Source organism: Solanum tuberosum, unplaced genomic scaffold (assembly GCF_000226075.1).
Source record: "Solanum tuberosum cultivar DM 1-3 516 R44 unplaced genomic scaffold, SolTub_3.0 scf00069, whole genome shotgun sequence".
Taxonomy (NCBI): domain Eukaryota; kingdom Viridiplantae; phylum Streptophyta; class Magnoliopsida; order Solanales; family Solanaceae; genus Solanum; species Solanum tuberosum.
Window position 1 is genome coordinate 136,313 of NW_006238995.1, and position 27,636 is coordinate 163,948.

Genomic DNA, 27,636 nt, shown 5'->3' on the forward strand with positions numbered 1-27,636 from the left:
TTGTTATTGGTTTAACCGTTAAGATTTGATATATTTTTTTTAATTGAAAATAACCTAGAAACAAGGTGACAAATCAAATGAACTCATACACTTAAGTTGATAGACGATAACAAGATAATTAAAAAAAAATCTAAACCTTCATTGAAATTGCTTAACCAATAATCCATTATCGACAAACTAATAAAAAAATTTCGACTCGTATTATTAATTTCAATTCGATTTTGAACAACCTTAGAAGCTACGGATTATCTTGAGGTTCCAAAAATTACACACTTTATTTTTCAAAGTAGAATTTGTATATTTTATTTAAAATTAAAATTAAATTTTTTTAAAAGTTTGAATCTCGGAATTTAAATCGAAACGTAAATGGCTATGTAGGAGTATACTCTGTTTTTGTCAGATCAATTTCATTTTCAATTTTTCTTCTCCTTTGTCTCTTTTTTGTTGAACGCAGAAAGGAGAGAATATATATATTTGTTATTTCTTCTCCTTCTGTATATCAATTTATTGTTTGTTGTTCTTCGTCTTCTCTCTTTTTTTCAGAAACTTTTCGTTTCTGATTAAGAAGAGAGAGAGGAGAAGCAACAATTTTTAGGGTTTGAATAAATTGGAAGAAAAGGAAAGGAAAGAGATGAATGTGATGCGTCGCCTCAAGAGCATTGCTTCTGGACGATCTTCCGTTTCCGATCCTGTAATTTTCTCTCTGTGTTTTTCATCTCATATGCGAATTTATGGAATTTTTTGTTGTTTTTTTCTGTCTAAATATGATTTGTTTGCTTCGTTTTTTGTTGATTTGATTTGTGTAGCATGTTTTTTTCAACTTTTTATTTTATTTTAGGGCTTTTTGACTGGAGATGTTGCCTTGAATTGTTCTATATTATGCTTATTTGTACTTGATTAGCTTGTTAATGTGACCGACTAATACAGAGTTTGGTAAATCTAAAGGAAGTTGGTGTAATTTTATCATATTAGCTCTGCAATATGATTATTGTTATTTCTTTGTGAGATTAGGTTTTTTTTGGAAGTCTGCTCAAAATTATGTTTAAATGAATCATGAAATTGTTATTGTTTCTCCTGATGTGATTTAAGTGCATTGTCGTCAAACAACAATATATCCCATATAATCTCACTTTTTTTACTAATTTAATAGGGAGGGGATATTAGCCTAAAGAGACTGAAGATTGAGCAAAAAGTAGATCACAGGGTTGATATTGAAATTCAAATGGAAGAGCGATGTACTATAGCGCCAAAGGATGATGTGACTTCTACATCTGAGGGAAGTGATGCAAGTACATTGACTGTCGATACTAGGCAAGAAAAATCTGGAAAGAAGGAGCTTCCAAATGAAATGAGAATTAGAGAGAAAAACTCTTATGACCACGAGGATGACTTAAAGGTAACTTCTTATTTATATAGCACATCATGTTGCTTTATTGTTTATGGAGAATCCTTTTATGATATGATAAAATGCTATAGGATATGGAGCCTACTGTTGTTAGTGGTAATGGAACAGAAACAGGCCAGATAATTGTGACTACTCTGAGTGGTCGAAATGGACAGAAACAGGTAAGTTTCATCTTCAGAATTGAACAGACTTAGATGTGATGTGGCTTATGATTTCTTATGTATTTGGGTCTTATTCAATTAATAAATTTCATGTTATTGTCCCAGACACTGTCTTACATGGCTGAACGTGTGGTGGGTACGGGTTCATTTGGAGTTGTATTTCAGGTAAAATTGTGTTTGATTGGGTCAGTAGGAAGGATTAGGTGTTTATTTGAAAGCATTGAAGTCGTTTGGGCGGCTCTGCTTGACGTTTGCTCATTTCTTCTCTGTTTTTTTTCTCCCTAGGCTAAGTGCCTAGAAACAGGAGAATCTGTGGCCATAAAGAAGGTCTTGCAGGATAGGAGATACAAGAACAGGGAACTACAGATTATGCGCATGCTTGATCATCCTAATGCTGTTCACCTGAGACACTGTTTCTATTCTACAACTGAGAAGAATGAAGTTTACCTTAACCTTGTTCTGGAGTATGTGTCTGAAACTGTGTACCGAGTTTCAAGGCACTACAGCCGAGTGAACCATCACATGCCCATCATATATGTTCAATTGTACACATACCAGGTAAGCGTTTGGGTGATATTTTACTTTTATATGTAGGAACTATGTGTAAATAAGATAATTTCGACACTTTTACAATATGTCATCTTGACTCTATTATGAATTATCTTGATTCTTCAGAAGTTATAACTTGATTTCTTTCTCATAATTATCATTACGCAGATATGTCGGGCTCTGAATTACATGCACAATGTAATTGGGGTATGTCACCGTGATATTAAACCTCAGAATCTTTTGGTAAGCTTGCTGGTTATGCTCCTTTCCTTCTACATGTTTGTAGCTCTTCTATTTCCTTGGTTATTTGAGACAATTGTTTTCCTTCTTCCTTCATTGTGATTGCTTCTGTTCTAACTATTTGTGGTATTATTGTTTTAATTATTGCTATAGGTTAATCCACACACTCATCAGTTAAAGATATGTGATTTTGGAAGTGCAAAGATGCTGGTATGTGGTGTTCTTTTGAGAACTACGTTTTCCTTGGTGTTTGCATCTACTCAGACTTTTGTCTTCTTGGCATAGGTGCCTGGGGAGCCCAATATAGCCTACATTTGTTCTAGGTATTATAGAGCGCCTGAATTGATCTTTGGGGCTACAGAGTACACAACTGCAATTGATATGTGGTCAGCTGGTTGCGTTTTCGCTGAGCTACTTTTGGGACAGGTGAGTCGACTTTGTGGTTCCTATCTTCTCACTCTTTCTGATATTAGCTGTAGAAAGTTGGTAATTTTTTCTTACAATTGCACATAGATTTGGTTTCTATGGTGCCTCTCTTTTGCTAAGGTAGATATGTAAGTGCTTGCACCTAAATGTTTCCGTACTTGTAGTTGATTCTCTTTTTTGGTGGATCATGATATTATTATGGTATTTTTTTTTGTTGATATACTACTTCTCTATAAAAGTTTTAGAAAATCTTTTTTTCTGAGAATCATATTTCGAGTTACTGTGGTATAAACTAGTCTGATGCATTGAATGTTGCATTATGTATAGCCTCTTTTCCCTGGAGAAAGTGGTGTTGATCAGCTGGTGGAGATAATCAAGGTATGCTATTATGGGACATCAGTTTTCATCCCCCATTTTTAAAGCAGTGCCAGGTGAGTTCATTACATTGCTTATGATATTGATGTACTTAATCCATGCTAGATTTTGGGGTCACCAACTAGAGAGGAAATTAGGTGCATGAATCCAAACTATACAGAGTTCAAGTTTCCTCAAATCAAAGCTCACCCGTGGCACAAGGTTTGTTACAAATTATCAAGTATAGTGTTTATTTATATCTTAGTTTCTTTTGTTTGTTCTCCTCGCTGAAGTTCTTTGACCCACTGTCCCTTCCAAGTGCACTCACTCATAGGCTGAGGTGCTGAAGATTAAATCTGAATATTTTGCAGATATTTCAAAGAAAAATACCCCCTGAAGCAGTAGATCTGGCCTCAAGGTTGCTGCAGTATTCACCAACTCTCCGATGTACTGCTGTAAGTGCATGACGCCTTTTCCTGCTGTTAGTATAAAGCTTGAAAGTAGTTAATGAGAAAACACACACGAACTACTTGTGGACAATCAATAAGTTTATGAAGCCTACTGAGAGGGTGACCATATTTCACCAGTAGTATGTTAGAAACATGCTTGTAGACTCCTTTTGGGGATTTGATATGATGAGGCATTTTGAATGAGTCATAATTTTTATATTCATTTTCAGTTGGAGGCATGTGCACACCCTTTCTTTGATGATCTGAGGAAACCAAATGCTTGCTTGCCTAATGGACGACCTTTGCCACCTCTATTCAACTTCACACCTCAAGGTTGAGCTGAATTCCTTTTTTTTTTTCCTTCCTAACTTTATCGTTATAATTATTTCGCCCCGTCTGACTGTAGTAATCCTCATGCAGAACTTTCTGGTGCACGTACTGAACTGAGACAACGCCTTATTCCTGAGCACACGAGGAAGTGAATGGCGCAAATGAATTTTTTGAGAGGGGTCTATTTTCCATGTGATCAGCAGTGTTCTACAGCATCAAATGCAGCTATGTTCTAGGCCAGCCAAGGATGGTGACATGCAATGCAGAAAGAGTCATGTGCTAATATGATCAGTGTTAGAGTTCACTATGAAATTCTTTTGTTTATTAAGTTGATGTGTTAGTGTAGAATGCCCTAGGCAGTTCTAGATGAGTTCACATCTATCAATTTTTTTGTTTACAACAAACATCTAGTTTGTGGGCATTCAGAAGATCAGTAGGTTCTTCCAAACAGGATTACTAGTTGAAATAGGTTTATTTTTGTGTATATCAATTTGATTTGATTTCTTCCACTTGCCTTAAATAGGAATGTGAAATTCATTACTTTATGTATTCTCTAATGTCCCTTTGGAACTATATTTAAATAATCTCAGTTATTCTCTGTCTCTCTACATCTCAATATTGTATTTTCCATTTTGTGTTTGGACAAAAAAGGGGGTGTCACTAACAAGTTGTGGTGACAAAACTAGCTCATGAAAATAGGATTGGCCCAATCCTTAATTCATAAGAAATTCGGTTGATATGTAATTTAAATTGCTTTAACAGAAAATTTATTAAAATATCATTTTATTTTGTTCTGATAAAGGAAAAATAATTTTATTTTGTAAATGGAAAATTGTAAAAGAACAGATAGAAATTAAAACACAAAACTTAATGAAAATTGGACGGATTAGCGTAATACTAACTAAAAGTACAGTTAGTAGTATAGAAGTATAAACAAAACAATGTTTAAAAAACGTGGGACTTTTTACATAATAAAGGGGGAGAGCGCCAGGAGAACTTCGAGACACCATCAGTTTGGGGCGCGAGGTCAGCATCTTGTTGCAGAGGAGATAAGAAGAGGCTCAGCAAAATGGATCTGGTAACTGAGGTCATGTCCTTGGTAAACTAAAACAACATCATGCCTTATCTAATCAAATTTCTTCAATACTTCTTTGGCTTACTTTTACATCTGTTGAAACTATCCATAGTCAACCTCTCATATCTCCGCATTGGGGTGTTTGTGCAATTACTCTACACATGTCCAGATCATCTCAATCTTATTTCTCGCATCTTATCTCTATCGAGGTCACTCCTACCCTATCTCGAATATCTTCATTTCTAATCTTATCTCTCTTAATATGCCCGCACATCTATCTTCATCTTCGCAACTTTCATCTTCTTGAAATGAGGTTTCTTGATTGGCCAACACTCCGCTTCATACAACATAGTTGGTCTTACCATCGCTTTGTATACCTTGCCTTTAAGCTTTGGTGACACATTTTACCACACATGACTATAGATGTGAGCCTCAGTTTCATCCACCTTGCATCTATACGATGTGTGACATCACCGTCAATCTCTCAATTTCATTGGATAATAAACCCAAACATACTTAAAACTCTCTTTACTAATAACTTGTGTACCAAAACCCCACTTCTATATCAACCTCATACATTACATCATTGAACTTAAAAAATAATAAGAACATTTTTTTTCACAATGATAATTTAAGAATTTAGCTCAAGTGTATAGATATAATTATGGAATATTTCATATTTTTGGCAAAAAACTTATAACATATTTATATATGTAAAATAGAAATTTAAGAAAAGAAATAATTATTTATTACTACAAAGAAAAGAAACAGAAGCGTGTTATTTGGCGGGTTTCACTTAGCGCAGCTACAAAATAGAATAGGTGTCTGTACTCTCAAGCGCGTGTGCACCAGAAATGCGTCATTTCACTTTCCTAACCCAAATTCAATATCACCATTTTGTCTGAAAATCAACCCTACCTGAAACAAACTTCTATTTCCCGTCGTTTTCTTCACACTAATTTTCCGGCGATGTCTACGGCAACAGCCGCCAATGATAACATACCTAACACCGACGTTAGCCCAAGTGACGGTGTCGGAATTGACACGACGCCGTTTCTCACTAGCCAGAATTCCAGGAACCGACGTTCGTTCCGTCGCCCTCCGAGCCTCAGAGGAGCTGCTGGATTTCTACGGCGTGCAAGTAGCCGCCGATTGATGCGTGAGCCGTCGATGCGAGTAAGAGAAGCCGCTGCTGAGCAAATCGAGGAGCGGCAAAGTGATTGGGCTTACTCAAAACCTATAGTGATAATAGATCTTTTATGGAACTTAGCTTTTGTTATTGTATCGATTTCTGTGCTTGTACTGAGCCGAAATGAGTCTCCTTCTATGCCGTTAAGGCTTTGGATTGTTGGATATGCTTTACAGAGTGTGCTTCATATGGTTTGTGTTTTCGTTGAGTATAGACGCCGACGGTTAAGGGAGTCCTCTGAAAATTTGAGTAGTTCTGAGCAGAGAAGCGGGAGTGCTAGTTGGAATACCGGAGTTGGGAACTTGAGTTCGGAGAGTGACGGAGGGGAGTCTGGTGATTATTCGCAGGAGAGGAATCAAAACGAGGATGAAACTAGGTATTTTATGATCCCATTCATTTAAACTATTCAAATAACTATTGTTGCATTATAAAGCAAGTTAACATTTTAAACTGCATATATACCTGTTTAAACACTGTCACATGAGATGGAATGAGAATATTATCATTGTTGGTAATTCTCGCTTTTGTGGATGCTTGGTGAACAAGAAATTGCTTGACGTTGTTTCTAGTGTTGTGTAAGTTGGCTTAGGGTTACTAATTGAACTCTGAAGCTAGTTTCTGTAGAATGGCTGAAAGAGTGGTAGCCCTAAAAATACTTATAACCAGGGGTGGAGCTACAGTGTAACATGGGATTCGGGCGAACCCAGTAGCTTTTGCATCGACCCTATATTTGTACTAGAAACTCAAGAAACAAATACTCGTATAGTTTTTAACTAAGTTGCTCGGACTTGGGTGCGGTTGTACGATACGGATGCAGATCTAGAGGTCGGATCCTCTATGACCTAAATTTTAAGATTCGGGGATACGGATCCATGTGTGGATACGGGTGTGCGGGGATTCATCTAAAAATAGAGTTATATAACCTAAATTATGAGATATTATTTGGAAAACTCGAGGAGAAAATAATGATCAAGAGGAGAATCTTGGAAGGAGATAAAAGGAAAGGGAGTGGCAATAGAAATTTATATATACAAAGTATTCCCTTATCTTCAATTTTACTTTAGAATCTGTTTTGATTACAGAAATCATTCCAAAATTTCTCCCTCGAATTTGGTCAAAGTATCCAAAATCGGCTGACCATATCGGGTACGGATCCCACACCCACATTGCATCGACATGGGTGCGGCACCGAAAGAGAAGAATCCGAGCAACTTAGGTTTTTAACATGTGAAACAACATACAAAAACAAGTATATAGTTCAGTGGTGTATTGGCGGACTGCAAAGCTTTTGTTTCCCCTAGGAGATATGTGGGTTCTAAACTTGGTACCTGTGCCTCATTTGTAGTTGTTTTCTTGCTATATATATGCTCTCTTTCTAAAAGAGAATATTCAGTACTCTCTCCTAGTTTCTCGTAGGTCTTTTTTTCTTTCTATGTGCAGTTTTTTGAAGAAAAAAAACAACATAAAATTGATAATTAACCAAAAAAGCAAATTGTTGTATTGCGATGCGGGTGCCAATGGTTATTTATTGTTTTTAAGATATGACCACTGTTGAGTGCAATTAAAATGATAGTACTTACATTTATATAGTGTTTAAGTGGTTTGTCATATTTAGTTTGTCGTTTTTCAAAATATATTAAATATTAGTATTTGTTTTCTAGTTTGTGATTGTTATACATTAGATTGAGGTCATTGTCCTGTCTTAAAATTCAGAACCCATAAACCTAAAATTCTGGTTCGGCCTCTGCCTATAACTAAGGAATCGGAAGTTGGATGTGTACAATCTGGTTTTGGAAGGGCTTGGAATCTTTTGGGACAGCCATTTAGAGGCCACCGCGGAACTACTATAGGAAAGCCCGCCCCGGCTAGCTAACGTAGAAAGATATTTCCAGATAGCAGCTGTCTCTGTGTGAATCTTACTTCCCCTATGCAAAATAGAAGTTTGTCCAGCTGTCTTCTAGCTTGGACCAACCAGGATAATTCCTTACATAAAAGAAGGAAGTTTCAGGACTCTGACCACGTCATCATAAGAAAATACTGAAAAATCTTTCCAAGCTCAGAGAATTTGGGAAGGTGCGCTACAGCTAACATAACAGCCAGCTGAAAAACTGTGTATTCAGATAAAGGCATCAATTGGTTTACTCTGCACTGTCTTTTGTCAAGATAGGATGCTGAGGTTATCATTTTACTAGAAATTAGGATAGCAAGAGTAGTGCAGAAAAATGACATCTGGATTGTGGTTTTCTGATGACTGCAGATGTCTTTCTTAGATAGCTTGCTTGTTTCTTGTATGAATGTTGCTTTATCATAGGTAATCACTGCATAAATCTGCTGCGTCAATATTGGCCTATTTGGTTGGAGAGGCACTAGAGGCTCCATTTTGAGAAACAATCTTACAGGAACCTTTCCTATTGGAATTGTGAGGGAGGGGAAGCTTTACTTCTAGAGACTTGATAATGGGAGGCATGTTACCTAAACAGGAAAGTATAGGTTCTGATCAATATCTCAGATTATAGATTATGCATAAGAGTTGATTTGGCTAATCAACTATATAGTGATATTAAATTAGCTAAGGCTATGTATTTTGGTGTGCTCAAATGAATTTAGTGCTAGTTTCTTTTCTTAATTTTGCATTGCTAAAGTGTGTGATCATATCATCTTAAAGCTTAAGGTGTTAAAGAGAGCACATTTTTATTCTTTTAACTATGTATTCAACACACCCTTCACATGTAAGCCTGGTTGTTTTTCATGGTCAAGCATGTGGAAATTCTTTTTAAATAAGGAGTGGCGGTGAGACTCAAACTGAGGATCTCTGCCTGCTATGTTTGATACCATGTTAAAGTGTGTGCTCATCTAAAAGATTAACCTGTTATTAAAAAACACAGTTTTATTTGTTTAATTATGTCTTGAACATACATAAACCCATTTGGTGCTACGCAACAATCCTTATCACTATACTGTAACTCAAAAGTAAACTTACTTCAAAACTTCTCGGGTGCTGAAATGGACACCCGTGTCACTGATGGTCTAGTTTTACTGGCCTATTTGAGAAATATTGTCCAGTAGGCTGCTGAACTTGGATAGTTGAACATGAATCTCAAAGTTATTCAAATTGATACCAAAACAACAACATACCCAGTGCAATCCCACAAGTGGGGATATTCAAACTGATGCCAACTGTGAAAAATGAAGGTTGTTCCCGATGCATGACTAAATGGTTGAAACGTAGTTTTTTTTTTAAAAAAAATGTTTCGAGAAGAATAAAACTGCATATTTGTGCCTAATAATGTACCACTGATTCTTGTTTTATTGTTTCAGTGTTGCCAAGCATCTGGAGTCTGCAAACACCATGTTTTCTTTCATTTGGTGGATAATTGGGTTCTACTGGGTATCTGCTGGTGGCCAGACTATGCCCCGTGATGCACCTCAACTTTACTGGTTTATCTCAAAACTAGGCTCTATCTGTGCTTCATTTTCTTATACTTCTACTTTATGTTAATTTAAATGGTATCTTTTGCAGGCTTTGTATCACATTTCTGGCGTTTGATGTGTTTTTTGTTGTTATATGTGTTGCTGTGGCTTGTGTCATTGGAATTGCTGTTTGCTGCTGTCTCCCATGTATTATTGCAATCTTATATGCAGTGACAGATCAGGTAAATCTGTAAAACCTTTCGTCACTTCTATCAATTGTCATGATTCACATCAAACGCCATTCCTTTTGGTCTGTAAGTCAAGCTTATAAATATTTGTCTTCACTTCTGTATTTCCTTTCCCGTACTGCTTTGATATGCTTTTCCTTGAGCTGAGGGTCTATCGGAAACAACCTCTCTACCTCCCAAGGTACGGGTAAGGTTTGCTTACACACTACCCTCCCTGCTGTGGGTGCGTTGTTGTTGTAACCTTATAAATATTTGTGGTTATGGGAAGGAAAAACAACTTCGATAATAGCGTTTAGGAGATTCCTGTGTTTATAGATAATGTTAACTTGAGAATATTTGGAAACATATCAATGAATACTCTGTGTAGTGTTCATAAAAAAAAGAAAACAGATTCAGCAACACACACTCATTGTTTATGCTTTTGGAGCAGCTGTTCTTTTTAATATGTTGTCTGAGTTAGAGCTCCTTGTTATACATAAGCAAAGAAAAAAAGGCTTTCAATGTGCACAACGTATTGATTTTTGTCAATATGGTTCAAAGAATTGTTGCAAATTGTGTAAGATAATACATTTGTTTGGGTTATTTCATACGTCCAAGTTTGTTTTAGAAACATAAAACGGAGGAAGGTAGATGTGTAATCAGCATTGCTGGGGATTTTTTTTGCGCAGCCTTTTGTTAGACCTTTTAAGAAAAGATCTTTTATCTAGTACAATACCATCTCTGCTCTATATTACTGAAAGGAGATATTGATGTGCATTATTTATTCTAATAAGAGTCGAAGTAATAAAAAAGTTGTATGTATTTCTGCACCCTTGTACAATAAATGCAACTGGAATTTCAGCTCTTGCCTGAATTCCCCAAAGATTTGAATTGATGTCCTGTCATTGATTCCCCGACTTGAATTTCGTTCAATCCACAAACACGTGCAATTTCATCTCCAACTGAGACCACTCGACTGATCTTATCCACTTGAGAATCTAGTCAAATGAGATTACTTAAAATAGGATGGAACCGCTGCTTTTCTTGCGTGGATCTTCTCTCTCACCTGGTAGTTCTCAATATCTCTCTCATAATTTACTTATCCCTTGAAACAGGAAGGTGCAACTAAGGAAGATGTTGAAAGACTGCCTAAGTACAAGTTTAAGAGACTAGGCAACTTTGAAAAAGAGAATGGTGATATCCAAGAATCATTTGGAGGAGTAATGGTTGAATGCGACACCGATACACCTACTGAGCATGTTCTTCCACCAGAAGATGCTGTATGTTTTATGAAACATTCGTCTTTTTCTCAGTCAGGAAGTTTTCATAAAGTATCACAAACTTTCCAAGTTTTAGAAGTTAAATTTGTTATTTACATTTGCAGGAATGTTGCATTTGCCTTTGTTCCTATGAAGATGGAATCGAGCTGCGTGAGCTCCCATGTCATCACCATTTTCACGCAGCCTGCATAGACAAGTGGTTGTATATAAATGCGACCTGTCCTCTTTGCAAGTTCAACATACTCAAATATGGCAATCAAAGTGGCAGTGAAGAAGCATAAGCAAGCGCCGCCACTTATACATCCTTCACATTAAAGATCTTGATATAAGTTCTGGGATTCGATCGTCTCATCAACCGGGAAATGCTTCACCAGGTTCAGACTCAGACAGCCCAGAACTTGCTTCTGCTCTCTTATCTTTTCAGTATATATGGCTGTTTACTTCTGTGCTCAATATAATATCAGTATAGGTGGCAGTATTTTGCTTTTATATATACCTTGTGTTTGGTTTCTTCACAGTATGTCTTACAAGGGTATGTTGCATGAAAATAACCCAGATTTGGTTAACCCGCCCGTATTCTGATTTTCTTACATATATACATAAAAAGGGTCAAATTTATTTTTAATATTGTTTATCCAACCTATATTTGATTGCAGGAAATATGGACGGGTTGAGTTGTGATCCATTTTTATTTGATTCGTTTTCGACTTGCTCAAACCCAACTAACCACTATATGAAATCAAGTCATCTTTTACTGCCAGCAATATTCTGGAATTGCCTCGTTATAGAATATATCCTCTCACAATTTCTGTTTCTCCAAATTGATACATGCTCTCGTAGTCAATCATTTTCTTACGTTGGTAGTATATGACTTTTTACTTTCGTCGAATATTCAAATAAAAAATGCAACAAATCTGTCATCTGTTACATATATTGTTGGTGGTGTCAACTTTGCGTTAATATCGCTATAATGAAAAATAATGTTGCATTTACGTTTTCATATTCATTAGTAAGATTACATTGGATATGTTCCCCTTATCTCCACCGCTCTTTGGTTATATTTTTATGTTTTAATATATTAATTGAGCTTAATTATTCATGTTTCACTAATTTCGATGTTTAATGGATGAATTAGGTACTATTTGGAGATAATATATATTTAAGAAATAAGCTTATCAAAAATGGAGTTTTTTGTGCGACGTAACGAGGGAGAGATTTTCTTTGTCACCAAGCAAAAGTAGGAAAATGGCAAAATTGATCTACGACTTTTGTACCCCTCTATATAAGGGATGACAAAATGGATAAAATTTACGATTATCAGCTTGACTTGACCTATTTTAAATGAATTGATTATCCAATCATTTAAAATTGGATTAACTCATATTATCCATCATAAAATATTGATAATCGATGAAAATTCATAATTGCGCAGTTCTTAAAACACATGAGGATGTAGGTACACTTATTAAGGGTGTTTTGGTATAAAGAAAAATAATTTCCAATTTTTTCATATTTGATTGAATTATATGTTTTTCAAAGTATTTTTTATTTTTTTCTCTAATTTAAGAAAAATGACTTTCCTATAAAAAGTAAGGAAAATATTTTTCAGAACTTTCATTTAACTTCACTATCTTAAAACAGGCCCCTCACTCTGACCTGACTTAGGGGCGGAGCTATAATGTGTTGAGGATGTCTAGATGGACACGTCTCATTGGAAAATTATATTGTGTATATAGGTAAAATGTTATTCTACAACTTTACCAAGAACGAAAATGGTGAAATTTGAAAAAAAAAAGTTCTTTTGATTCTATTTTATGTCTCATTGTTATTATTACCGCCATCGCCAGAGGTCGGGAAAAACTTACAACTTAAAAAAATTACTTCAAAATTTTTGGAGCATTCATTCAACGAAAAAGCCAATCATTAATATGACATAGTTTGACTTAAAAAAAAATTGGTGCATCCATTTTTTGCAAAAAAATAAATTATACTTGTGACTCCCCCCCCCTCCCCTCTAAGCCTGACTCCTGACTACACCTTTACCTCACCCCGAAATGGAACCCAACTTTTGACCAAAACAACGATCCTAGAGTCTCCGACCCCAACTCAAGACCCCAATGTGGGACCCAACTCTGACCTGAGACCTGAATCTCAACCTTGCCCCAAGACCCAACTCCCCACCTCGAATCCTGACCCATACCTTAACCCGCATCTTGATCCCGGCTTGACTCAGATATGATTTTTAAAACAAGATCACATATATTGCAAAACCTCTTAACCTATCTAATTGAGTATTTATTAAGTTGACTTCATCTAGGTGAGTAAAAAATGTGGTGAGTTAACTTCTCAATCTATGATTTCTTATGTACTCACATATGATTTTTTATATTCACATAGTAAAAGACTATCTAAAGTAAAGTGTGGTATCATATGCGATTCAATAGTGAACCTTCATACCAACAAATATTTACACAAAATTTGGGGAAGTTATCACAAGACTCACTACACATTCATGTATGTAAATTTTATGGTGCTTATGTAACAAAATAAAGAAAAGTCACAACCCATAGGCCATAGTACCCCAAAGGTAAGTCATTCTACTAAACATTGATTTACACTGGAAACTAGTACATTCAGTAAATCATATGCTAAGACATAATGATATAAAATCCCAATGACTATCCTGATTTACACAAGTTCAACTATATGCCTACTGCCCAAAACATTAGATGCTTAAAGGGCATCATAAAGTTAAACCTAACAAAAAGAAAGAACGAAAGAAAGAGGTGTAACTCAAGCATCAGAAAGTGTATGCTTCCCAGCCAGTTGAGGACTTCCAACTCTTCCTTTGGATAAGATTAATTCCGTAAAGCCATCACCACAATCCGTTTATGGCACCATCAACCGAGTAAACTGATAGATGTCAAAAGGCCAGCTCCACCGTGCTAGTGCCTGGGAAATCCCAATTTCTTTCGATCAAACCTGAGGAAAGAGGTGGAAAAACAAAAAAAATGAAGCCTATAAAGAAGAGATTTAGGAGATGATGAAATGTAACAAATGCTTGTGGCTTTTTAACTTTAGCTTCTAATATAGTAGCTAACAAAAGGTAGTAACTCAACTCCACTGACAAGTTCAAAGTGCTTGAATCATACCACCTAAAATGGATTGGAAGATGAGGCTCAAAACCCCGGAAAAGTAGAATTATATCTAACTTGACATTTGTCTGTTAATAGAGTCTTAGTACACAAACGATCACCAGACATTTCGGCTGTTGGGAATCTTGGGAATGTAGTTTTGTCAGGTCAAAATGAGCAAAACCACCATAGATGGTTTTTTCAACAGTTCCCCGTACCTCTCAGGTATCTAGGTGTTCCTTTAAGCTCTAAAGATTATCTGTAAGACGGTGTGTATCCCTGATTGATAAGATGCTAGGGAGGATTACCACTTGGAATGCAAAATTCTTATCTTATGCACGCAGGTTGCAGTTGATTAAGACTTAATATTGTCTTAATTAACATACAAACTTTGGTCCCAAATTTTCATTCTGCCTGAGAAGAATATGCATCTGATCGAGACTGTCTGTAGAAGATTCCTATGGACTGGTGCTACAAAATGTACAAAGAAGGCTTTGGTGACCTTGGATAAACTATGATTGCCCAAATTAGCTGGAGGATTAAATATTACTGATATACTGGTTTGGAACAAAGCTGCCATCTTGAAGCATTATTGAAATCTATGCAAGACGAAAGATAAACTATGGATACAATGGGTACACATCTTATGGAAAAGGAAAGCAATCTGGGAGGTGACTATTAAGCGAGCATCATGGATAATGCAAAGAAATCATCATGGAGGGTACTTGGCTATCTAATGAATACCTACAGAACTTTGGGAAACACTCCATAAGGAAGATTTATAACAAGCTGAGAATGGAGGAAAATGGTTAGCAAAAATCAAGGTGGCCTTTTATCCTATATTTGGCAATACCAGGAAGGTTATACACAAGATATAGACTGATTAATGGGGTATGGGTAGACAGGTAGTAACTCAACATGTCCATTAGGTGAAAATGAAGATACACACATTTGTTCTTTAAATGCTCAATTTCATCTATCATCTATTGGAAGATACTCAGCCGGCAAGGTATAAGCAGAACTGCTATGGGGTGGACAGAGAAGCTGGACTGGGTAAGAACACATGCTTATGGTAGAAAGCACACAAACTGAAGTACAGAAAATAGCACAAACTGGAAGCCTATACTACATTTGGCAAGGGAGGAACCAAAAGGTACTCCAGAACAAGAGAAGATCTGATGTAGTTATGGTCAAAATGATAATTCGGGATGTACACTGTTGAGGTAGGTGGAAGCCAAGATTAGCCAAGCAACTGCAGAAAATGAATTTCTATCCACAAGGCAGATGTAGGTAGCCAAAGTGTGGTGCAAAGAGTTCCCTCTAATAAAATTTCATATTACAGAAGCAGTTCCCCTGACCCATATATAGTGCCCATACTGAAACCCACACACTTCACGAAAAGCCAAAAGACAACATTCCAGAAGCAAAATTCCAAAAAACATACAAATGAAGCCATTGATGTCTTTTTGGTAATCATAGTTAAATCCTCTCTTTTATGCATGCAAATTGGTAAAGAAGTAAAAATGAAGAAGTTGCTGTCTGTCATGTAATAGTATATCATCTCCTTTTCTCTAAATTTTAGACTTATCCCTCCACTGACATACAAGTCTCTAACTAGAATAGACCTAATGTAAAAGAACGACAACAACTAAGCCATAATCTCAACTAGTTGTTATCGCTTTTATTAATTATTTTCTCAATAATGTTCGGTTCTTAAGTAACTCTGCATTGATTCCAAGTGCAAAGGCTACTTTGTCCTTTGTTACACCTTCAGTCATAGTAGCGTTGCACCTACAAACCGGTGCATATGGAACTCTTAGGACCATAATTTGTCATTTGAAGCGGATGAAGTATTTTTTTATCAAAAACATCTAAGAAAATAAAAGGACAAAGTTTCCCGATTTGACCTGGCCGGTCGGGACCATCCTAGTTTTCTACACTTTTTCTATATATTCTGAAGTCATATGTGGGACTCAGAAGAGCGAGAGAGAGAGAGAGAGAGAGAGAGAGAGAGAGGGTACAAACCCTTCATGACAGGGACAATTCATCATACTTCATTCATCCACAATGCTCCAAACCATCCTAAAATCACAAACAAGATTAGGCATGAACTAAAAGCATAAACTACTGATATAATTAGGTTTACAAGTTGTTTCAGAGATGAGAACTAGCAGCTTGTTGCTGAGACTGTACCAGAATATCGAAAAGGCAAGAAGTATCACAAGGTATCCAAGCTTATACAACCGAACCCTCTTATCCCACGGAAGCTGATTGAAAATCTCAGTTACATCTACCAAGTGGCAGCGATCAGTATAGCTGATGAAGGGTTAAAATCAGTTGTCAGATTATATATTGAGATGTCAGAGTTAAGTAACAGTAAAAGGGACTGACAACTGCTGAATACCAGAAAAATAAGCAGTTTAGTTGTAGGAGACTAGGAGTCTTTGTTAAACATTAGTTGAGATATTTTAGTTTTTTGAATTTTAAAATATGCAGATTTTTTGTTTTAAGTTGGCTATTTAAAGGTCTACTTAATATTGAGAAACATTTTTAATCATTCTTTGAATCATTCTTGTTGCACCATATTTTAAAAAATCAACAGTGGTATCAAGAAACTCATTAGTCTTACGGGATCTGTGAGTTCATCTATAGAACCATTTTTTAATATCATTTTTAACAACATACGCAATGTAATCCCACAAGTGAGGTTTGGGGAGGGTAGACTTGTACACTCCACAAATTTCAAATCATTTTTAACCAATATCAATTTTTAACCTATTCTTCAAACATGGCAAGCAGCAGTCTCTCTTTGAATGCCACACAAATTTTCACTATGAAAACTATAAAATTTGATCAGTGAAATTGAAATCATATCTTGAAATCCATGATTCATGGAATATTGTGATGGAAGAAAAATTCTTACAATGACTTTGTATATCCTATAATTTGTCCAGATTAAATCACTTCCAAAAGAGCTTTCAGACCAGACAAGGTTATTGAGGGTGTTTTTTATGCACAAAACCAAAACAAGAGAAAAGGAAAGAAGAAGAAAGAGCCGTGTTACAAAAGTGTGCAAATTCAGAGAAACTCAAAACAATCCTCAGCACAAACAATAGAAGTAGAAATTGAGGAACAACTTGTCTAAATTGCAGCAAGTGAAGCAGAGGAGTGTTGAAAGTTGCTTTTGTTACTGCCATATTACCAGAAAATAAGTAGTTTAGTTGTAGGAGGAGGCTTTGTTTAAATTCAAATTTAGTTAGATAAGATTACTTGAAATATTTTAGGTTTTTGAATTTTAAAATATGCAGAATTTCTGTTTTAAGTTGGCTATTTAAAGCCCTATGCTTAATATTGGGAGACATTTTTAATCCTTTCCTCAAACCATTTTTGTTGCACCATCTTTTAAAAAAACAACACATGCAACGACTTTCTACATGTTTCACTTATAGATAAATAGATGCTTACACTTTGATGTTATAATACAAGTATGGCAGACATATCAGAAACATCAACCAATGCCCTGTCACAAGATGTAGGAAGCACAATGCTCCTTGAAGAGCAAATTCTGGCACCACTACTCTGTTAATCCGAGATGCTGAATCATAAGGGTTGACATAATCATATTCAAGATCTGCCAAGCACATGAGCTGCAATAAATAATTGCAATTGTAATGTTCTTCAAGCCCAGATATTATGAATATAAGACAAGGAAGAAAAGAGAGAAGAAGTGCATAAACAAAACTGCTATGTAGACAATGCAATCTAAATACAACATGGTACATGCTGCATAGTAAGTTAGTAAATTTTACTAGTACATTCAACATTTGACATGCTTGTTCATCTTTCAGTGCGATTGATAAAAGGAAAAAGGACTAGAAGAGATAACAAATAATACCAGGTCATCAGTGATGAAATGGTAAATCGAAGTGATATTTGTCTATTGAAACAAATGAATTCACCTCATGTTACTCTCTATTCAAATCATTTCAGGAGTAACAGTAACAGAGTCCTTAATCTAGATAGAAATTGGTTCATCCTAGTGAATTAACAGAAATCACTTCAAAGGATCTTTTGGAAGCTATGTAAGTAAAGATCCATGATACTTGAAATCTAATAAAGCCAAAGTCTTGCTTCATTGCAAATCATTCCCTCAATTCCAAATCAGTTGGAGTTGCTATATGAATTGGCTGGGCCATTGCGCTCAATTAAGAAAAATCATCTAAATAATTCTCACGCTGATGGACACTACAACCCTCTTCTTTAATTGTGGCTTGGGACCAGCTATTCCATGCGAAACTCACATAGACAAAGTTCTATTGCTAATGTGAACTAAAACTATAGATGTGAAACAGTTCATGTCTTAATGCCTAATTCCTTCAATATCAAACCAATTTACGTCTTTCACAGATTAGTCCAATATCATCAACCTTACTCACTCCCTTCAACAACATTGAAATCTATCATTATAGCCAATAATTATACTTCTTTCTAAGAAAATTATACTTTCATCTGTTCATGCTATATCAATACATCACGGAAATTCCCACCTTCACATTTCCCCTTTCACAAAGCCTCGATTCTTCATTTTCCCAATTTTTATTGCACAACACCCATTACAAAAAAAAAAAAAAAACTTAACAACAGAACAACAGAAATTCTTGACAAACCATAACCCACGAAAAAGGAAGCACTATTACAACCTCAAAAGAACCTATAAGGATCAATTAAGGCTGGGGCAGAAGCAGGTTTGGAGTATCAAGTATAGCTGTTTCATTTAGAAAATGCGGTTCGGGAGACTATACGTGGAGTTGTTAGGATCAAGCGCTTACCATCATGCCAAAAGCTACCGCTGATAGCAAAAACACAACTTTATTTCTTAACTAAGTTCACCAAGCAAGTATCATATTCGATCATGACTTCGACCCGGGCCACCCAGCCCCTCGTGGGCCCTACCATAGGCAGTATGTTGGCATTACCAACAGGTGCAATTCGGCATAAATTGATGCAGACACCTCAGAATTTGGTAATCTCGACTCCATTAACAACTACTTATGAATCATTTTTCAATTTACACCCGTTATCTCAAGTTTTAGATCGAACTAATCCATTCACACAAATAGTTCACAGGAGAAAATTAAGTTATTTGTGCCCTCCAGATAGAGCACACTGCTAGTTTTCGGATACGACACATCCATCCTAGTCACTATGGACATATTTTGCCCAATTGACGCATCTAAGCCCAGTAATTTCAATAGGGTGTTCAAATTAGTGCATAAAATTTCACTAAATTTGTAATAAAAATAGTAAATATGAACACATAACTAGATCAATAAAAAATTGAACCAATAAAGCTTAAATTCTGGAAACAGCTAAAAAATTGAGAGTTATACCTGGTATAGGATAGTACCAAGAACAGCTACGAGAAGGAAGAAGGAGAATAGCCATGAGAGTAGATCGCCCATGGCACTTTCTTCTTCTTCCTTCTCTTGTTCGTTTTTTTTTTTTTCTGGCGGCAGATTTGTGCCTTTGTGCTTCCTATACACAAGCAAGGCAAAATAGAAGTTGCGAACTTTACTCTTTTGTTAGAACATTGACCATTTCTTCTCCCACCTTATTTTCATCAATTCTGTCATTGTAAAATTTTAAAAAAATATATTTTAAAAGTGAAAACAAAAGATATTTTTTGTGTTTGCCGTGAATATAAATTGGAGTTATTTTTTAATTTTTTGTGAGTAATTTTGAGTGGAAAAAGTGAATTTTTTTTTTTTATTGTTTTCAAATTCTTGAAATATTTGAAATTCAACCTCAAGTTGATTTTTAAATTTTTATGATAAACATCTCCATGTGTTCGATATTTTGATGCTTTCCATGAAAAAAAAATTCCAGAAAAACTGAGTGAATTTTGTAATTTATTTGTTATGTCTCATACCTAAGTTGAAAAAAATAATTCTAAAAATATTTGTATACTCCCTCCAGCCACTTTTATATATTACATTTGGATTTGGTATATCGAAAATAATACTCCCTCCGTTTCAAAAAGATTGGTCAGGTTTGACTTGGCACAAAGTTTAAGAAATTAAAAAAGACTTTTGAATCTTGTGATCCTAAATTAAAGTTATGTCAAATGTACAAAATTGTCCTTAATCTTGTGGTCTTAAACATGCCACGTGGAAAGCAAAAAGTAAAATGTTACTCCCTCTGTCCCATTTTATATGAGGTAGTTTGACTCGGCACGGAATTTAAGAAAGAAAGGAAGACTTTTAAAACTTGTGGTCCAAAATGAATGATAGAAATTTGTATGGCTGTAAATCATTTCATTAAGGGTAAAATAGACATTTCATAGTGAAATTGTTACTTAATATGGAAATGTGTCATTCTTTTTGGGACTGACTAAAAAGGAAAGTGAGTCATATAAAATGGGACAGAGGGAGTAACATTTTACTTTTTGCTTTCCACGTGGCATGTTTAAGACCACAAGATTAAGGACAATTTTGTACATTTGACATAACTTTAATTTAGGATCACAAGATTCAAAAGTCTTTTTTAATTTCTTAAACTTTGTGCCAAGTCAAACCTGACCAATCTTTTTGAAACGGAGGGAGTATTATTTTTTGTGAAACGGAGGGAGTAATTGATATGACTATTTTACAACACTATCCCTACTAATTACATATTAGTATTAGGTCTTAAATATGTCATTTAACTTGGCTTCAGTTGGATCTATATATGTCCTTCAACTTTGGGTGTGCGCACAAGTAGACGCTTAAACTTGTACAAAATTGAACTAGTGAACATGCGTCCTATGTGGCAATTCGCATCCTACATGGATCTTATGTGTAATATACCACGTAGGAAGTGTGTGTCTACTTGTTCAACTTTATACAAGTTGAAGTGTCTACTTGTGCACACTCAAAAAATTGGAGGTTGAAGGACATAGATGTCAACTGAAGTAAGTTAAAATGCACATTTTTGTATTTTGCCTTCTTTTTTTAGACCGCATTAAAAAGAATGCATCTTTCCTTTTTTTGGCAACTCTTTTAACTCCATCTTTCGACATGCTTTAGACCACATTATCAAAGAACATTTTGGTATGTTCGACATATCTTTAATTAGTTGACCACAAGATTCAATAGCGACAAACAATTAAAACGAAAGAAGTATAATTTTTCAACGAAGGAATCAAAGGGATGTCAATTAGACAAGGGTTTCTCTGTCATAGAGTACAAACTAGAGTAAACCCTTCTGTTTGCAGCATTCAATTGCACCATCAAACATTTCTTCAAGTCCATACTTGTATTTGAATCCAGTGTCCAAAAGTTTCTTTGATGAAAGTCTAGGATGCTTAATCCCTCCAATCTCCCTCAATGAACTACAAACATGTATACATGATAAGTTAAATAACCTTCTTTTTTTCCTTTTAATGTCAAAAGAACAAATAGCAAAAGGAGCTAATGGGAACTCACTCGACGTTAGGTATTCGATATTCAGGATACCTAGCTGAGAGGAAGTTAAATAGCTCATCTGGTGTAACTTCAACAGCAGAGCAAATGTACCTTCCCTTTGCTTTACTATTCTCTAGAAGGAGTATGTGTGCATTGGCAACGTCATCTACATGCACGAATGGGGTAAGCGAGGGATACTTCATGCAGTTTTCCTGATTACCTGCGTAATTCAGGAGACGAAACAAAAAGAAATGCTTAATTTAGAGCAAGTTCACCACGACATTTGGAATATAACTATCTTATGGAAAAGAACGAGTTAGATGAAATTAGAAGCTGGAAACGTCTTGCCAAGATCGAAAAAGAAAATGCTGAGTCCAACAAACTAGAGTTGGATATAGAGAAAACTGATAAAAGACGTTCTGAATATGTTACAACATGATCACATGAACCAAATCTTTAAGTTTAAGGGATCAGGACGTAAAGCAATCAAATCATCTATGAAGAAGCTTGTGATGATGCCTGTAGAGGAAGAAAGATGTGTACACAAACAATACGCGCTTATGTCAGAGAAGAAAATAAAACAATGACACTGCTTCCATCAAATGTATCACGAAATGTACATACAACAACAAACATATGTATAACATTAACTTACAGGGATTGAAGAGCAGAAGGGGCATACCGTAAATCATTGCCATGGCTGGTCGTAATGGCTCTGGGAACTGAGGACTCAAGAAGGGACCATGTATCCAACTAGGTATAACGGTTACCAAATCTAATCCGTGCTTCTCAGCAAACTCAAGAGCAGCCTTTTCGGTTAAAGTTTTGCTAATCACATAAGAAGCTGCAGATATAGGCTCTAAGGTTTTCATGATATGGATGTCAGACCACGAGCTCTCGTCTACTGTGTCTAAACCTTTATCATTAAACACAACCGCCGTTCTGCTGGAAGTGTAAACAACTCGTTTTACTGTTTTTGAATTGAGGCATTCCCGTAAAATGCCTAATGTTCCATCAACTGCTTTTCTTATCTTTTCCTCTTCAATTTCTTGGTCCCCGTAATTCATTGGATGAGCAACGTGAAATACTCCAACACATCCTTCAATAGCTGCACTAAAGCTTTCCGGTTTGTCCATATCAGCATTAAAAATCCGTAGCCTTTGGGATGCTTCAGGCAAGTTAGTGAGGTAGCAAACATCTGTTTTGTGATCTAAAAAATTCATCCAAAATTCTTCTTCAGAGATTACACACTAAATAACCTACAGCTAGAAAGGCAATTCGAGTAAAACACGTAGAGATCAAACTACTCATTGGAATTCTAAAGATATAACACAGGTCTCACCAACCCCAAAAACTAGCTCATGAAAAAAGGATTACCTAAATCCATATAAACAGACCGTTAGTCTATTCTCCAACCAATGTGGAACTCTAACCCACTCTAACGCCCAGACCCAAATTAGAGCGTGGACCGAGAACCCAAACATGGAATATTGGACATGACTTTCATACCAGGTAAAGAAATGAATCTTTGCCTCTTTGGGTCTAACTCAACTCCAAAAGCTAACTCGTGACCGAAGGATTTCTCAAATTCATAAACCTTAAAAGAGAATGAATAGAATCAGTGGGAAATATTAACCTTGAGTGAACCTTATGGTAGCATTTACTGAGTATCCATGTTGAAGAAGCTTCATGATCAACCATGATGCTAGATATCCTGTTCCACCAGTTACACAAACCAAACCTTTGCTGTCATCCATTTCCATCTCTGATCTTTCGCAGTTATTCCGTCCTCTTAATCTCGTCTCTATCAGCTATCTATTCATCAAATGAACCGTCCTTCATTCCCCTTTCATCATAAGGCGTGGTCTGACTCTGACTCTGAGTAGAATTTCCTGTATTTAGTTCCTTACTTCGCAGAATTTTGTAAACTATGCAACATTTTTCAAAGTTACCGGAAAAACAAAAGCACTTATTCTCAATCAGTCATTTAGTGGAAAACATGAAGAGTTAGTTAAAAACAACAATGTTCAATCCCAAACTAGTTGACACAAAATATTGAAAGGGAAATACAACTACAGTATAACTTTTCGTTCACATGGCTCAGTTGTATGAATGCATTGCAGCAACCAAATTCATCTTTCAGTTATCAAGAAAACAATACGATTTTATGACTTGTGTTTTTGGTTAATAGAATTTGTCCGGTCCTGGTCATTGCAACCCCCTTCGTGAGGAGGCACCCCTTCTCCCGAAGTTACAGGGCTATTTTTCCGTATCAGGGGTCAAGTTTCAACCTCAAAACTAAATGTTCTTCCACCCAAGGGCGTGGCCTAGTGATAATGAAACAGTCATAGACCTCGGTCCAAATCCTCGAGACAGAAAAAAACTAGATATTTTTTTAATAAGGTTAATGAGGCTGGAAGAACTGAACCAGGTTAAAAACACTAGATCATTTCTTCTCATCTAGCTAATTTTTAGTACGCAGAGTTGCTCATTTTTCATAATGGTGGGAGTAAAGAAGCGGACGAACAACGAAGCTATAAGTAATGCAACCGTGAAACGATTTCCAGTGGCGGACAGGTGAGTAACGCGTAAGAACCTGCCCTTAGCACTAGTGAGGCAATAGCTTATCAAGGCGATGATTAGTAGCTGATCCGAGAGAATGATCAGCCAAAATGAGTTTTGAATTTGCTATAGAACACATGACCTGTCTTTCTTTTTTCGAGAATGCTTTAATTTCAAATTTCTACCCGACATGTTTAAACCCACATTTTACATATTTTTGGCTTTAAGACCAAAAGATTCAAAAACATTTTATACTTTTTAAAACTTTGTCAAGTCAAAATCACATAAATAAATTGAAACAAAAAGAGTAATATATAGTGAATTCCTAATATAAAGTGCAAACAAGCTAACCCGATATTTATCAAAACAACCACCAAAGAGAAAAAGATGAATGTTTATTATTGACGATAAAATTACAACCAAAATATATATTCCCTTTCCAATTGACTCATTTTTCCTGTTAGTCCCTTCCAAAAAATAACACATTTTTATATTTAGTAACAATTTCGATAACCGTCCACAACTTACTTTAGTCCACAAATTTCAAAATTATTTATTTCTAAAATTATATGTCAAATCAAACTACGTCACATAAATTGATACAGAAAAAAAAGGGATATTGGAGAACCTGGAAATGTGGGATGGACATGCACCGACGTTCAAGAGCAGAGCAGAGCAGAGCAGAGCCATTTTATCAATTATTGGAAACAGCTATAAAAAGATACGTATATAAATATTTGCCTTTTGTCTTTTTTAGCACTAGTGATTTTAGTGACTTTATAAAAGGGATAATTACGCTACATAACTCTTGGGCAAATTTAATTAAGCCTTTATGTCATGTTGAATTTGAAACACTTAAAAAACTTATGTAGATGATTTTTATTTTTTTTATTTTTAAAAAGAACTTTTTTTTTTTAATTTTGAAGAAGAAGATGAAGAGTAAATTAGTAGTGTGGAGTGTAAATTTATTAAATATAGAGGAAAAAGAGATTGGAGTATAGGTGCATGTTGATTAAATGTGAGAATGTGAATTTGCATGTGTTGGTTGAGTGACATGATTTCATAGCTAATTGGCTTTTAATTTTTGGGTGATATTATCAACAAAACTCCATTTTGTTTTACATAATTCGGTTAGTGGTATGGTTATAAATTATTTGGGAGGAAAAAAAGTATATTTTCTATAATATCTATATATGTTTATATACTATTTATACCATATATATATATATATATATATATATATATATATATATATATATATATATATATATATATATATATATATATATATATATATATATATATATATATATATATATATATATATATATATATATATATATATATATATATATATATATATATATATATATATATATATATATATATATATATATATATATATATATATATATATATATATATATATATATATATATATATATATATATATATATATATATATATATATATATATATATATATATATATATATATATATATATATATATATATATATATATATATATATATATATATATATATATATATATATATATATATATATATATATATATATATATATATATATATATATATATATATATATATATATATATATATATATATATATATATATATATATATATATATATATATATATATATATATATATATATATATATATATATATATATATATATATATATATATATATATATATATATATATATATATATATATATATATATATATATATATATATATATATATATATATATATATATATATATATATATATATATATATATATATATATATATATATATATATATATATATATATATATATATATATATATATATATATATATATATATATATATATATATATATATATATATATATATATATATATATATATATATATATATATATATATATATATATATATATATATATATATATATATATATATATATATATATATATATATATATATATATATATATATATATATATATATATATATATATATATATATATATATATATATATATATATATATATATATATATATATATATATATATATATATATATATATATATATATATATAATATTGATACACATTTATACATTATTTATACAATATCAATATACATTTTTTTTATATTTGTGTACTAAAATAAGTCGTGGATGGTTATCCAAACTGCACTTTTTCTCCGGGATGTATTTCTCACTTGATAAATAAAATTTTATTTACACTATTTATTGCAGTTGCCTCTCTACCTTTCTATTACGATATCTTGTCTTTTCTCGACGCAAACTAGTATTATTTTCTCTCATCTCAGTTTTAAATTTGATTGTGATTTGTGACAAAGATAAATAATTAATGTCATTTCTATAATTTTTTACAAGAGTTTTAAGAAGGAATTCGAACAATTTAGTCTTAAACAACAGTCATAAATGTAGAAATTTGTGTTGCATTTCTATTCTTGCCACAATTTTCACTTTATGAACACCATGTACATATAAACATATGAGCATTTTCTGATCAATTAAACAAATTCAAATAGTTAAGAATAAAAAATCGATAATAAGTATTTTATTGATTTGATTATCGATTTAGTATATTCATAAATTAAAAATCAATAAATCAAATCGATAATGTGTAAAATCGAACCGGCTGATATGCACCCCTATTAGAAATATATGTGAGTCACTTTTATAGCGAGTGTTGACCAATTTTAAATCACAAAGGTAAAGAGTATATCAAATTCAATATATTTGGAATCTTTGGCCAAACACCTACTTAGATGAAGGAGTAACTTTCATTGATTTTCTTTTTTCTTTTTAACAATTAATTAGTAAATACTTTCTTCGTATTTTTATTCTTTGACAATTTATATATTATTTATATCGCGATTTTATAATTTCTTTCGAACAAATTACAGTTTATAGGTAATAATTTAATTTTTATCATTAAGATTCAATAATATATGGGGAACTATTAGAGTTTAGACTCAAGCTAATATTGTTGAGATAAATGATTTTTCAAAGATTATAGTAATTTATATCTACACAATTTTAAAATTAGGATAAAATTTAAAAGTGATAATATATGTAATTGTTTGAAAGTAAAGATAATATTAGTATATATAGTAGTGATGTATTTCTAATAAGGTAGTTTATCCTTTTCAAAATACATAGATAATTAATTTCATTTTATTATTCTTTGAAATAGTAAATTCATTAATATTATTAATTACTATATATTATTTTATTAGAAGATTAGAAGAGTCTAGGATTTACTACCATTGTTCCAATAAAATCATTACAAATGTCCAATACTTACTATATAAAATATATAAGTGGGCCCCACCACCTTCCACTTAAATAC

General features: G+C 33.8%; 4 protein-coding genes across 6 annotated transcripts; 2 read left to right on the plus strand and 2 right to left on the minus strand.

The window, feature by feature from the left end:
* The first annotated feature begins 419 nt into the window (after positions 1–419).
* LOC102586250 (shaggy-related protein kinase epsilon-like) lies at positions 420–4,516 on the plus strand. The gene is made up of 13 exons (XM_006345447.2): positions 420–691; positions 1,151–1,396; positions 1,477–1,566; positions 1,672–1,731; positions 1,852–2,124; positions 2,284–2,358; positions 2,509–2,565; positions 2,641–2,781; positions 3,109–3,159; positions 3,262–3,357; positions 3,507–3,590; positions 3,815–3,917; positions 4,005–4,516. Exons 1-13 carry the CDS (start codon positions 632–634, stop codon positions 4,064–4,066), a joined length of 1,398 nt encoding a protein of 465 aa, XP_006345509.1. The 5' UTR covers positions 420–631; the 3' UTR covers positions 4,067–4,516.
* Positions 4,517–5,766: 1,250 nt separating this feature from the next.
* On the plus strand, positions 5,767–11,721 carry LOC102586579 (E3 ubiquitin-protein ligase At1g63170-like). Its single transcript, XM_006345448.2, has 5 exons — positions 5,767–6,554; positions 9,497–9,616; positions 9,699–9,831; positions 10,932–11,096; positions 11,201–11,721. Exons 1-5 carry the CDS (start codon positions 5,959–5,961, stop codon positions 11,375–11,377), a joined length of 1,191 nt encoding a protein of 396 aa, XP_006345510.1. The 5' UTR covers positions 5,767–5,958; the 3' UTR covers positions 11,378–11,721.
* Positions 11,722–13,611: 1,890 nt separating this feature from the next.
* On the minus strand, positions 13,612–19,808 carry LOC102586917 (protein cornichon homolog 4-like). Its single transcript, XM_006345449.2, has 5 exons — positions 19,621–19,808; positions 17,696–17,877; positions 16,424–16,546; positions 16,256–16,312; positions 13,612–14,078 (listed from the first exon to the last, which is right to left on the minus strand). Exons 1-4 carry the CDS (start codon positions 19,690–19,692, stop codon positions 16,285–16,287), a joined length of 405 nt encoding a protein of 134 aa, XP_006345511.1. The 5' UTR covers positions 19,693–19,808; the 3' UTR covers positions 13,612–14,078; positions 16,256–16,284.
* Positions 19,809–21,303: 1,495 nt separating this feature from the next.
* On the minus strand, positions 21,304–24,916 carry LOC102587254 (vestitone reductase). Of its 3 annotated transcripts, none has more exons than XM_015307898.1 (5): positions 24,863–24,916; positions 23,309–23,600; positions 22,355–22,882; positions 21,694–21,892; positions 21,304–21,599 (listed from the first exon to the last, which is right to left on the minus strand). In XM_015307898.1, exons 2-5 carry the CDS (start codon positions 23,433–23,435, stop codon positions 21,458–21,460), a joined length of 996 nt encoding a protein of 331 aa, XP_015163384.1. In that variant the 5' UTR covers positions 23,436–23,600; positions 24,863–24,916; the 3' UTR covers positions 21,304–21,457. The 3 variants fall into 3 exon arrangements, with proteins under 3 accessions (XP_015163384.1, XP_015163385.1, XP_006345512.1); XM_015307899.1 differs by having other exon boundaries at positions 23,309–23,550; positions 24,863–24,907; XM_006345450.2 differs by lacking the exon at positions 24,863–24,916 and having other exon boundaries at positions 23,309–24,447.
* Between the last annotated feature and the right edge of the window lie 2,720 nt (positions 24,917–27,636).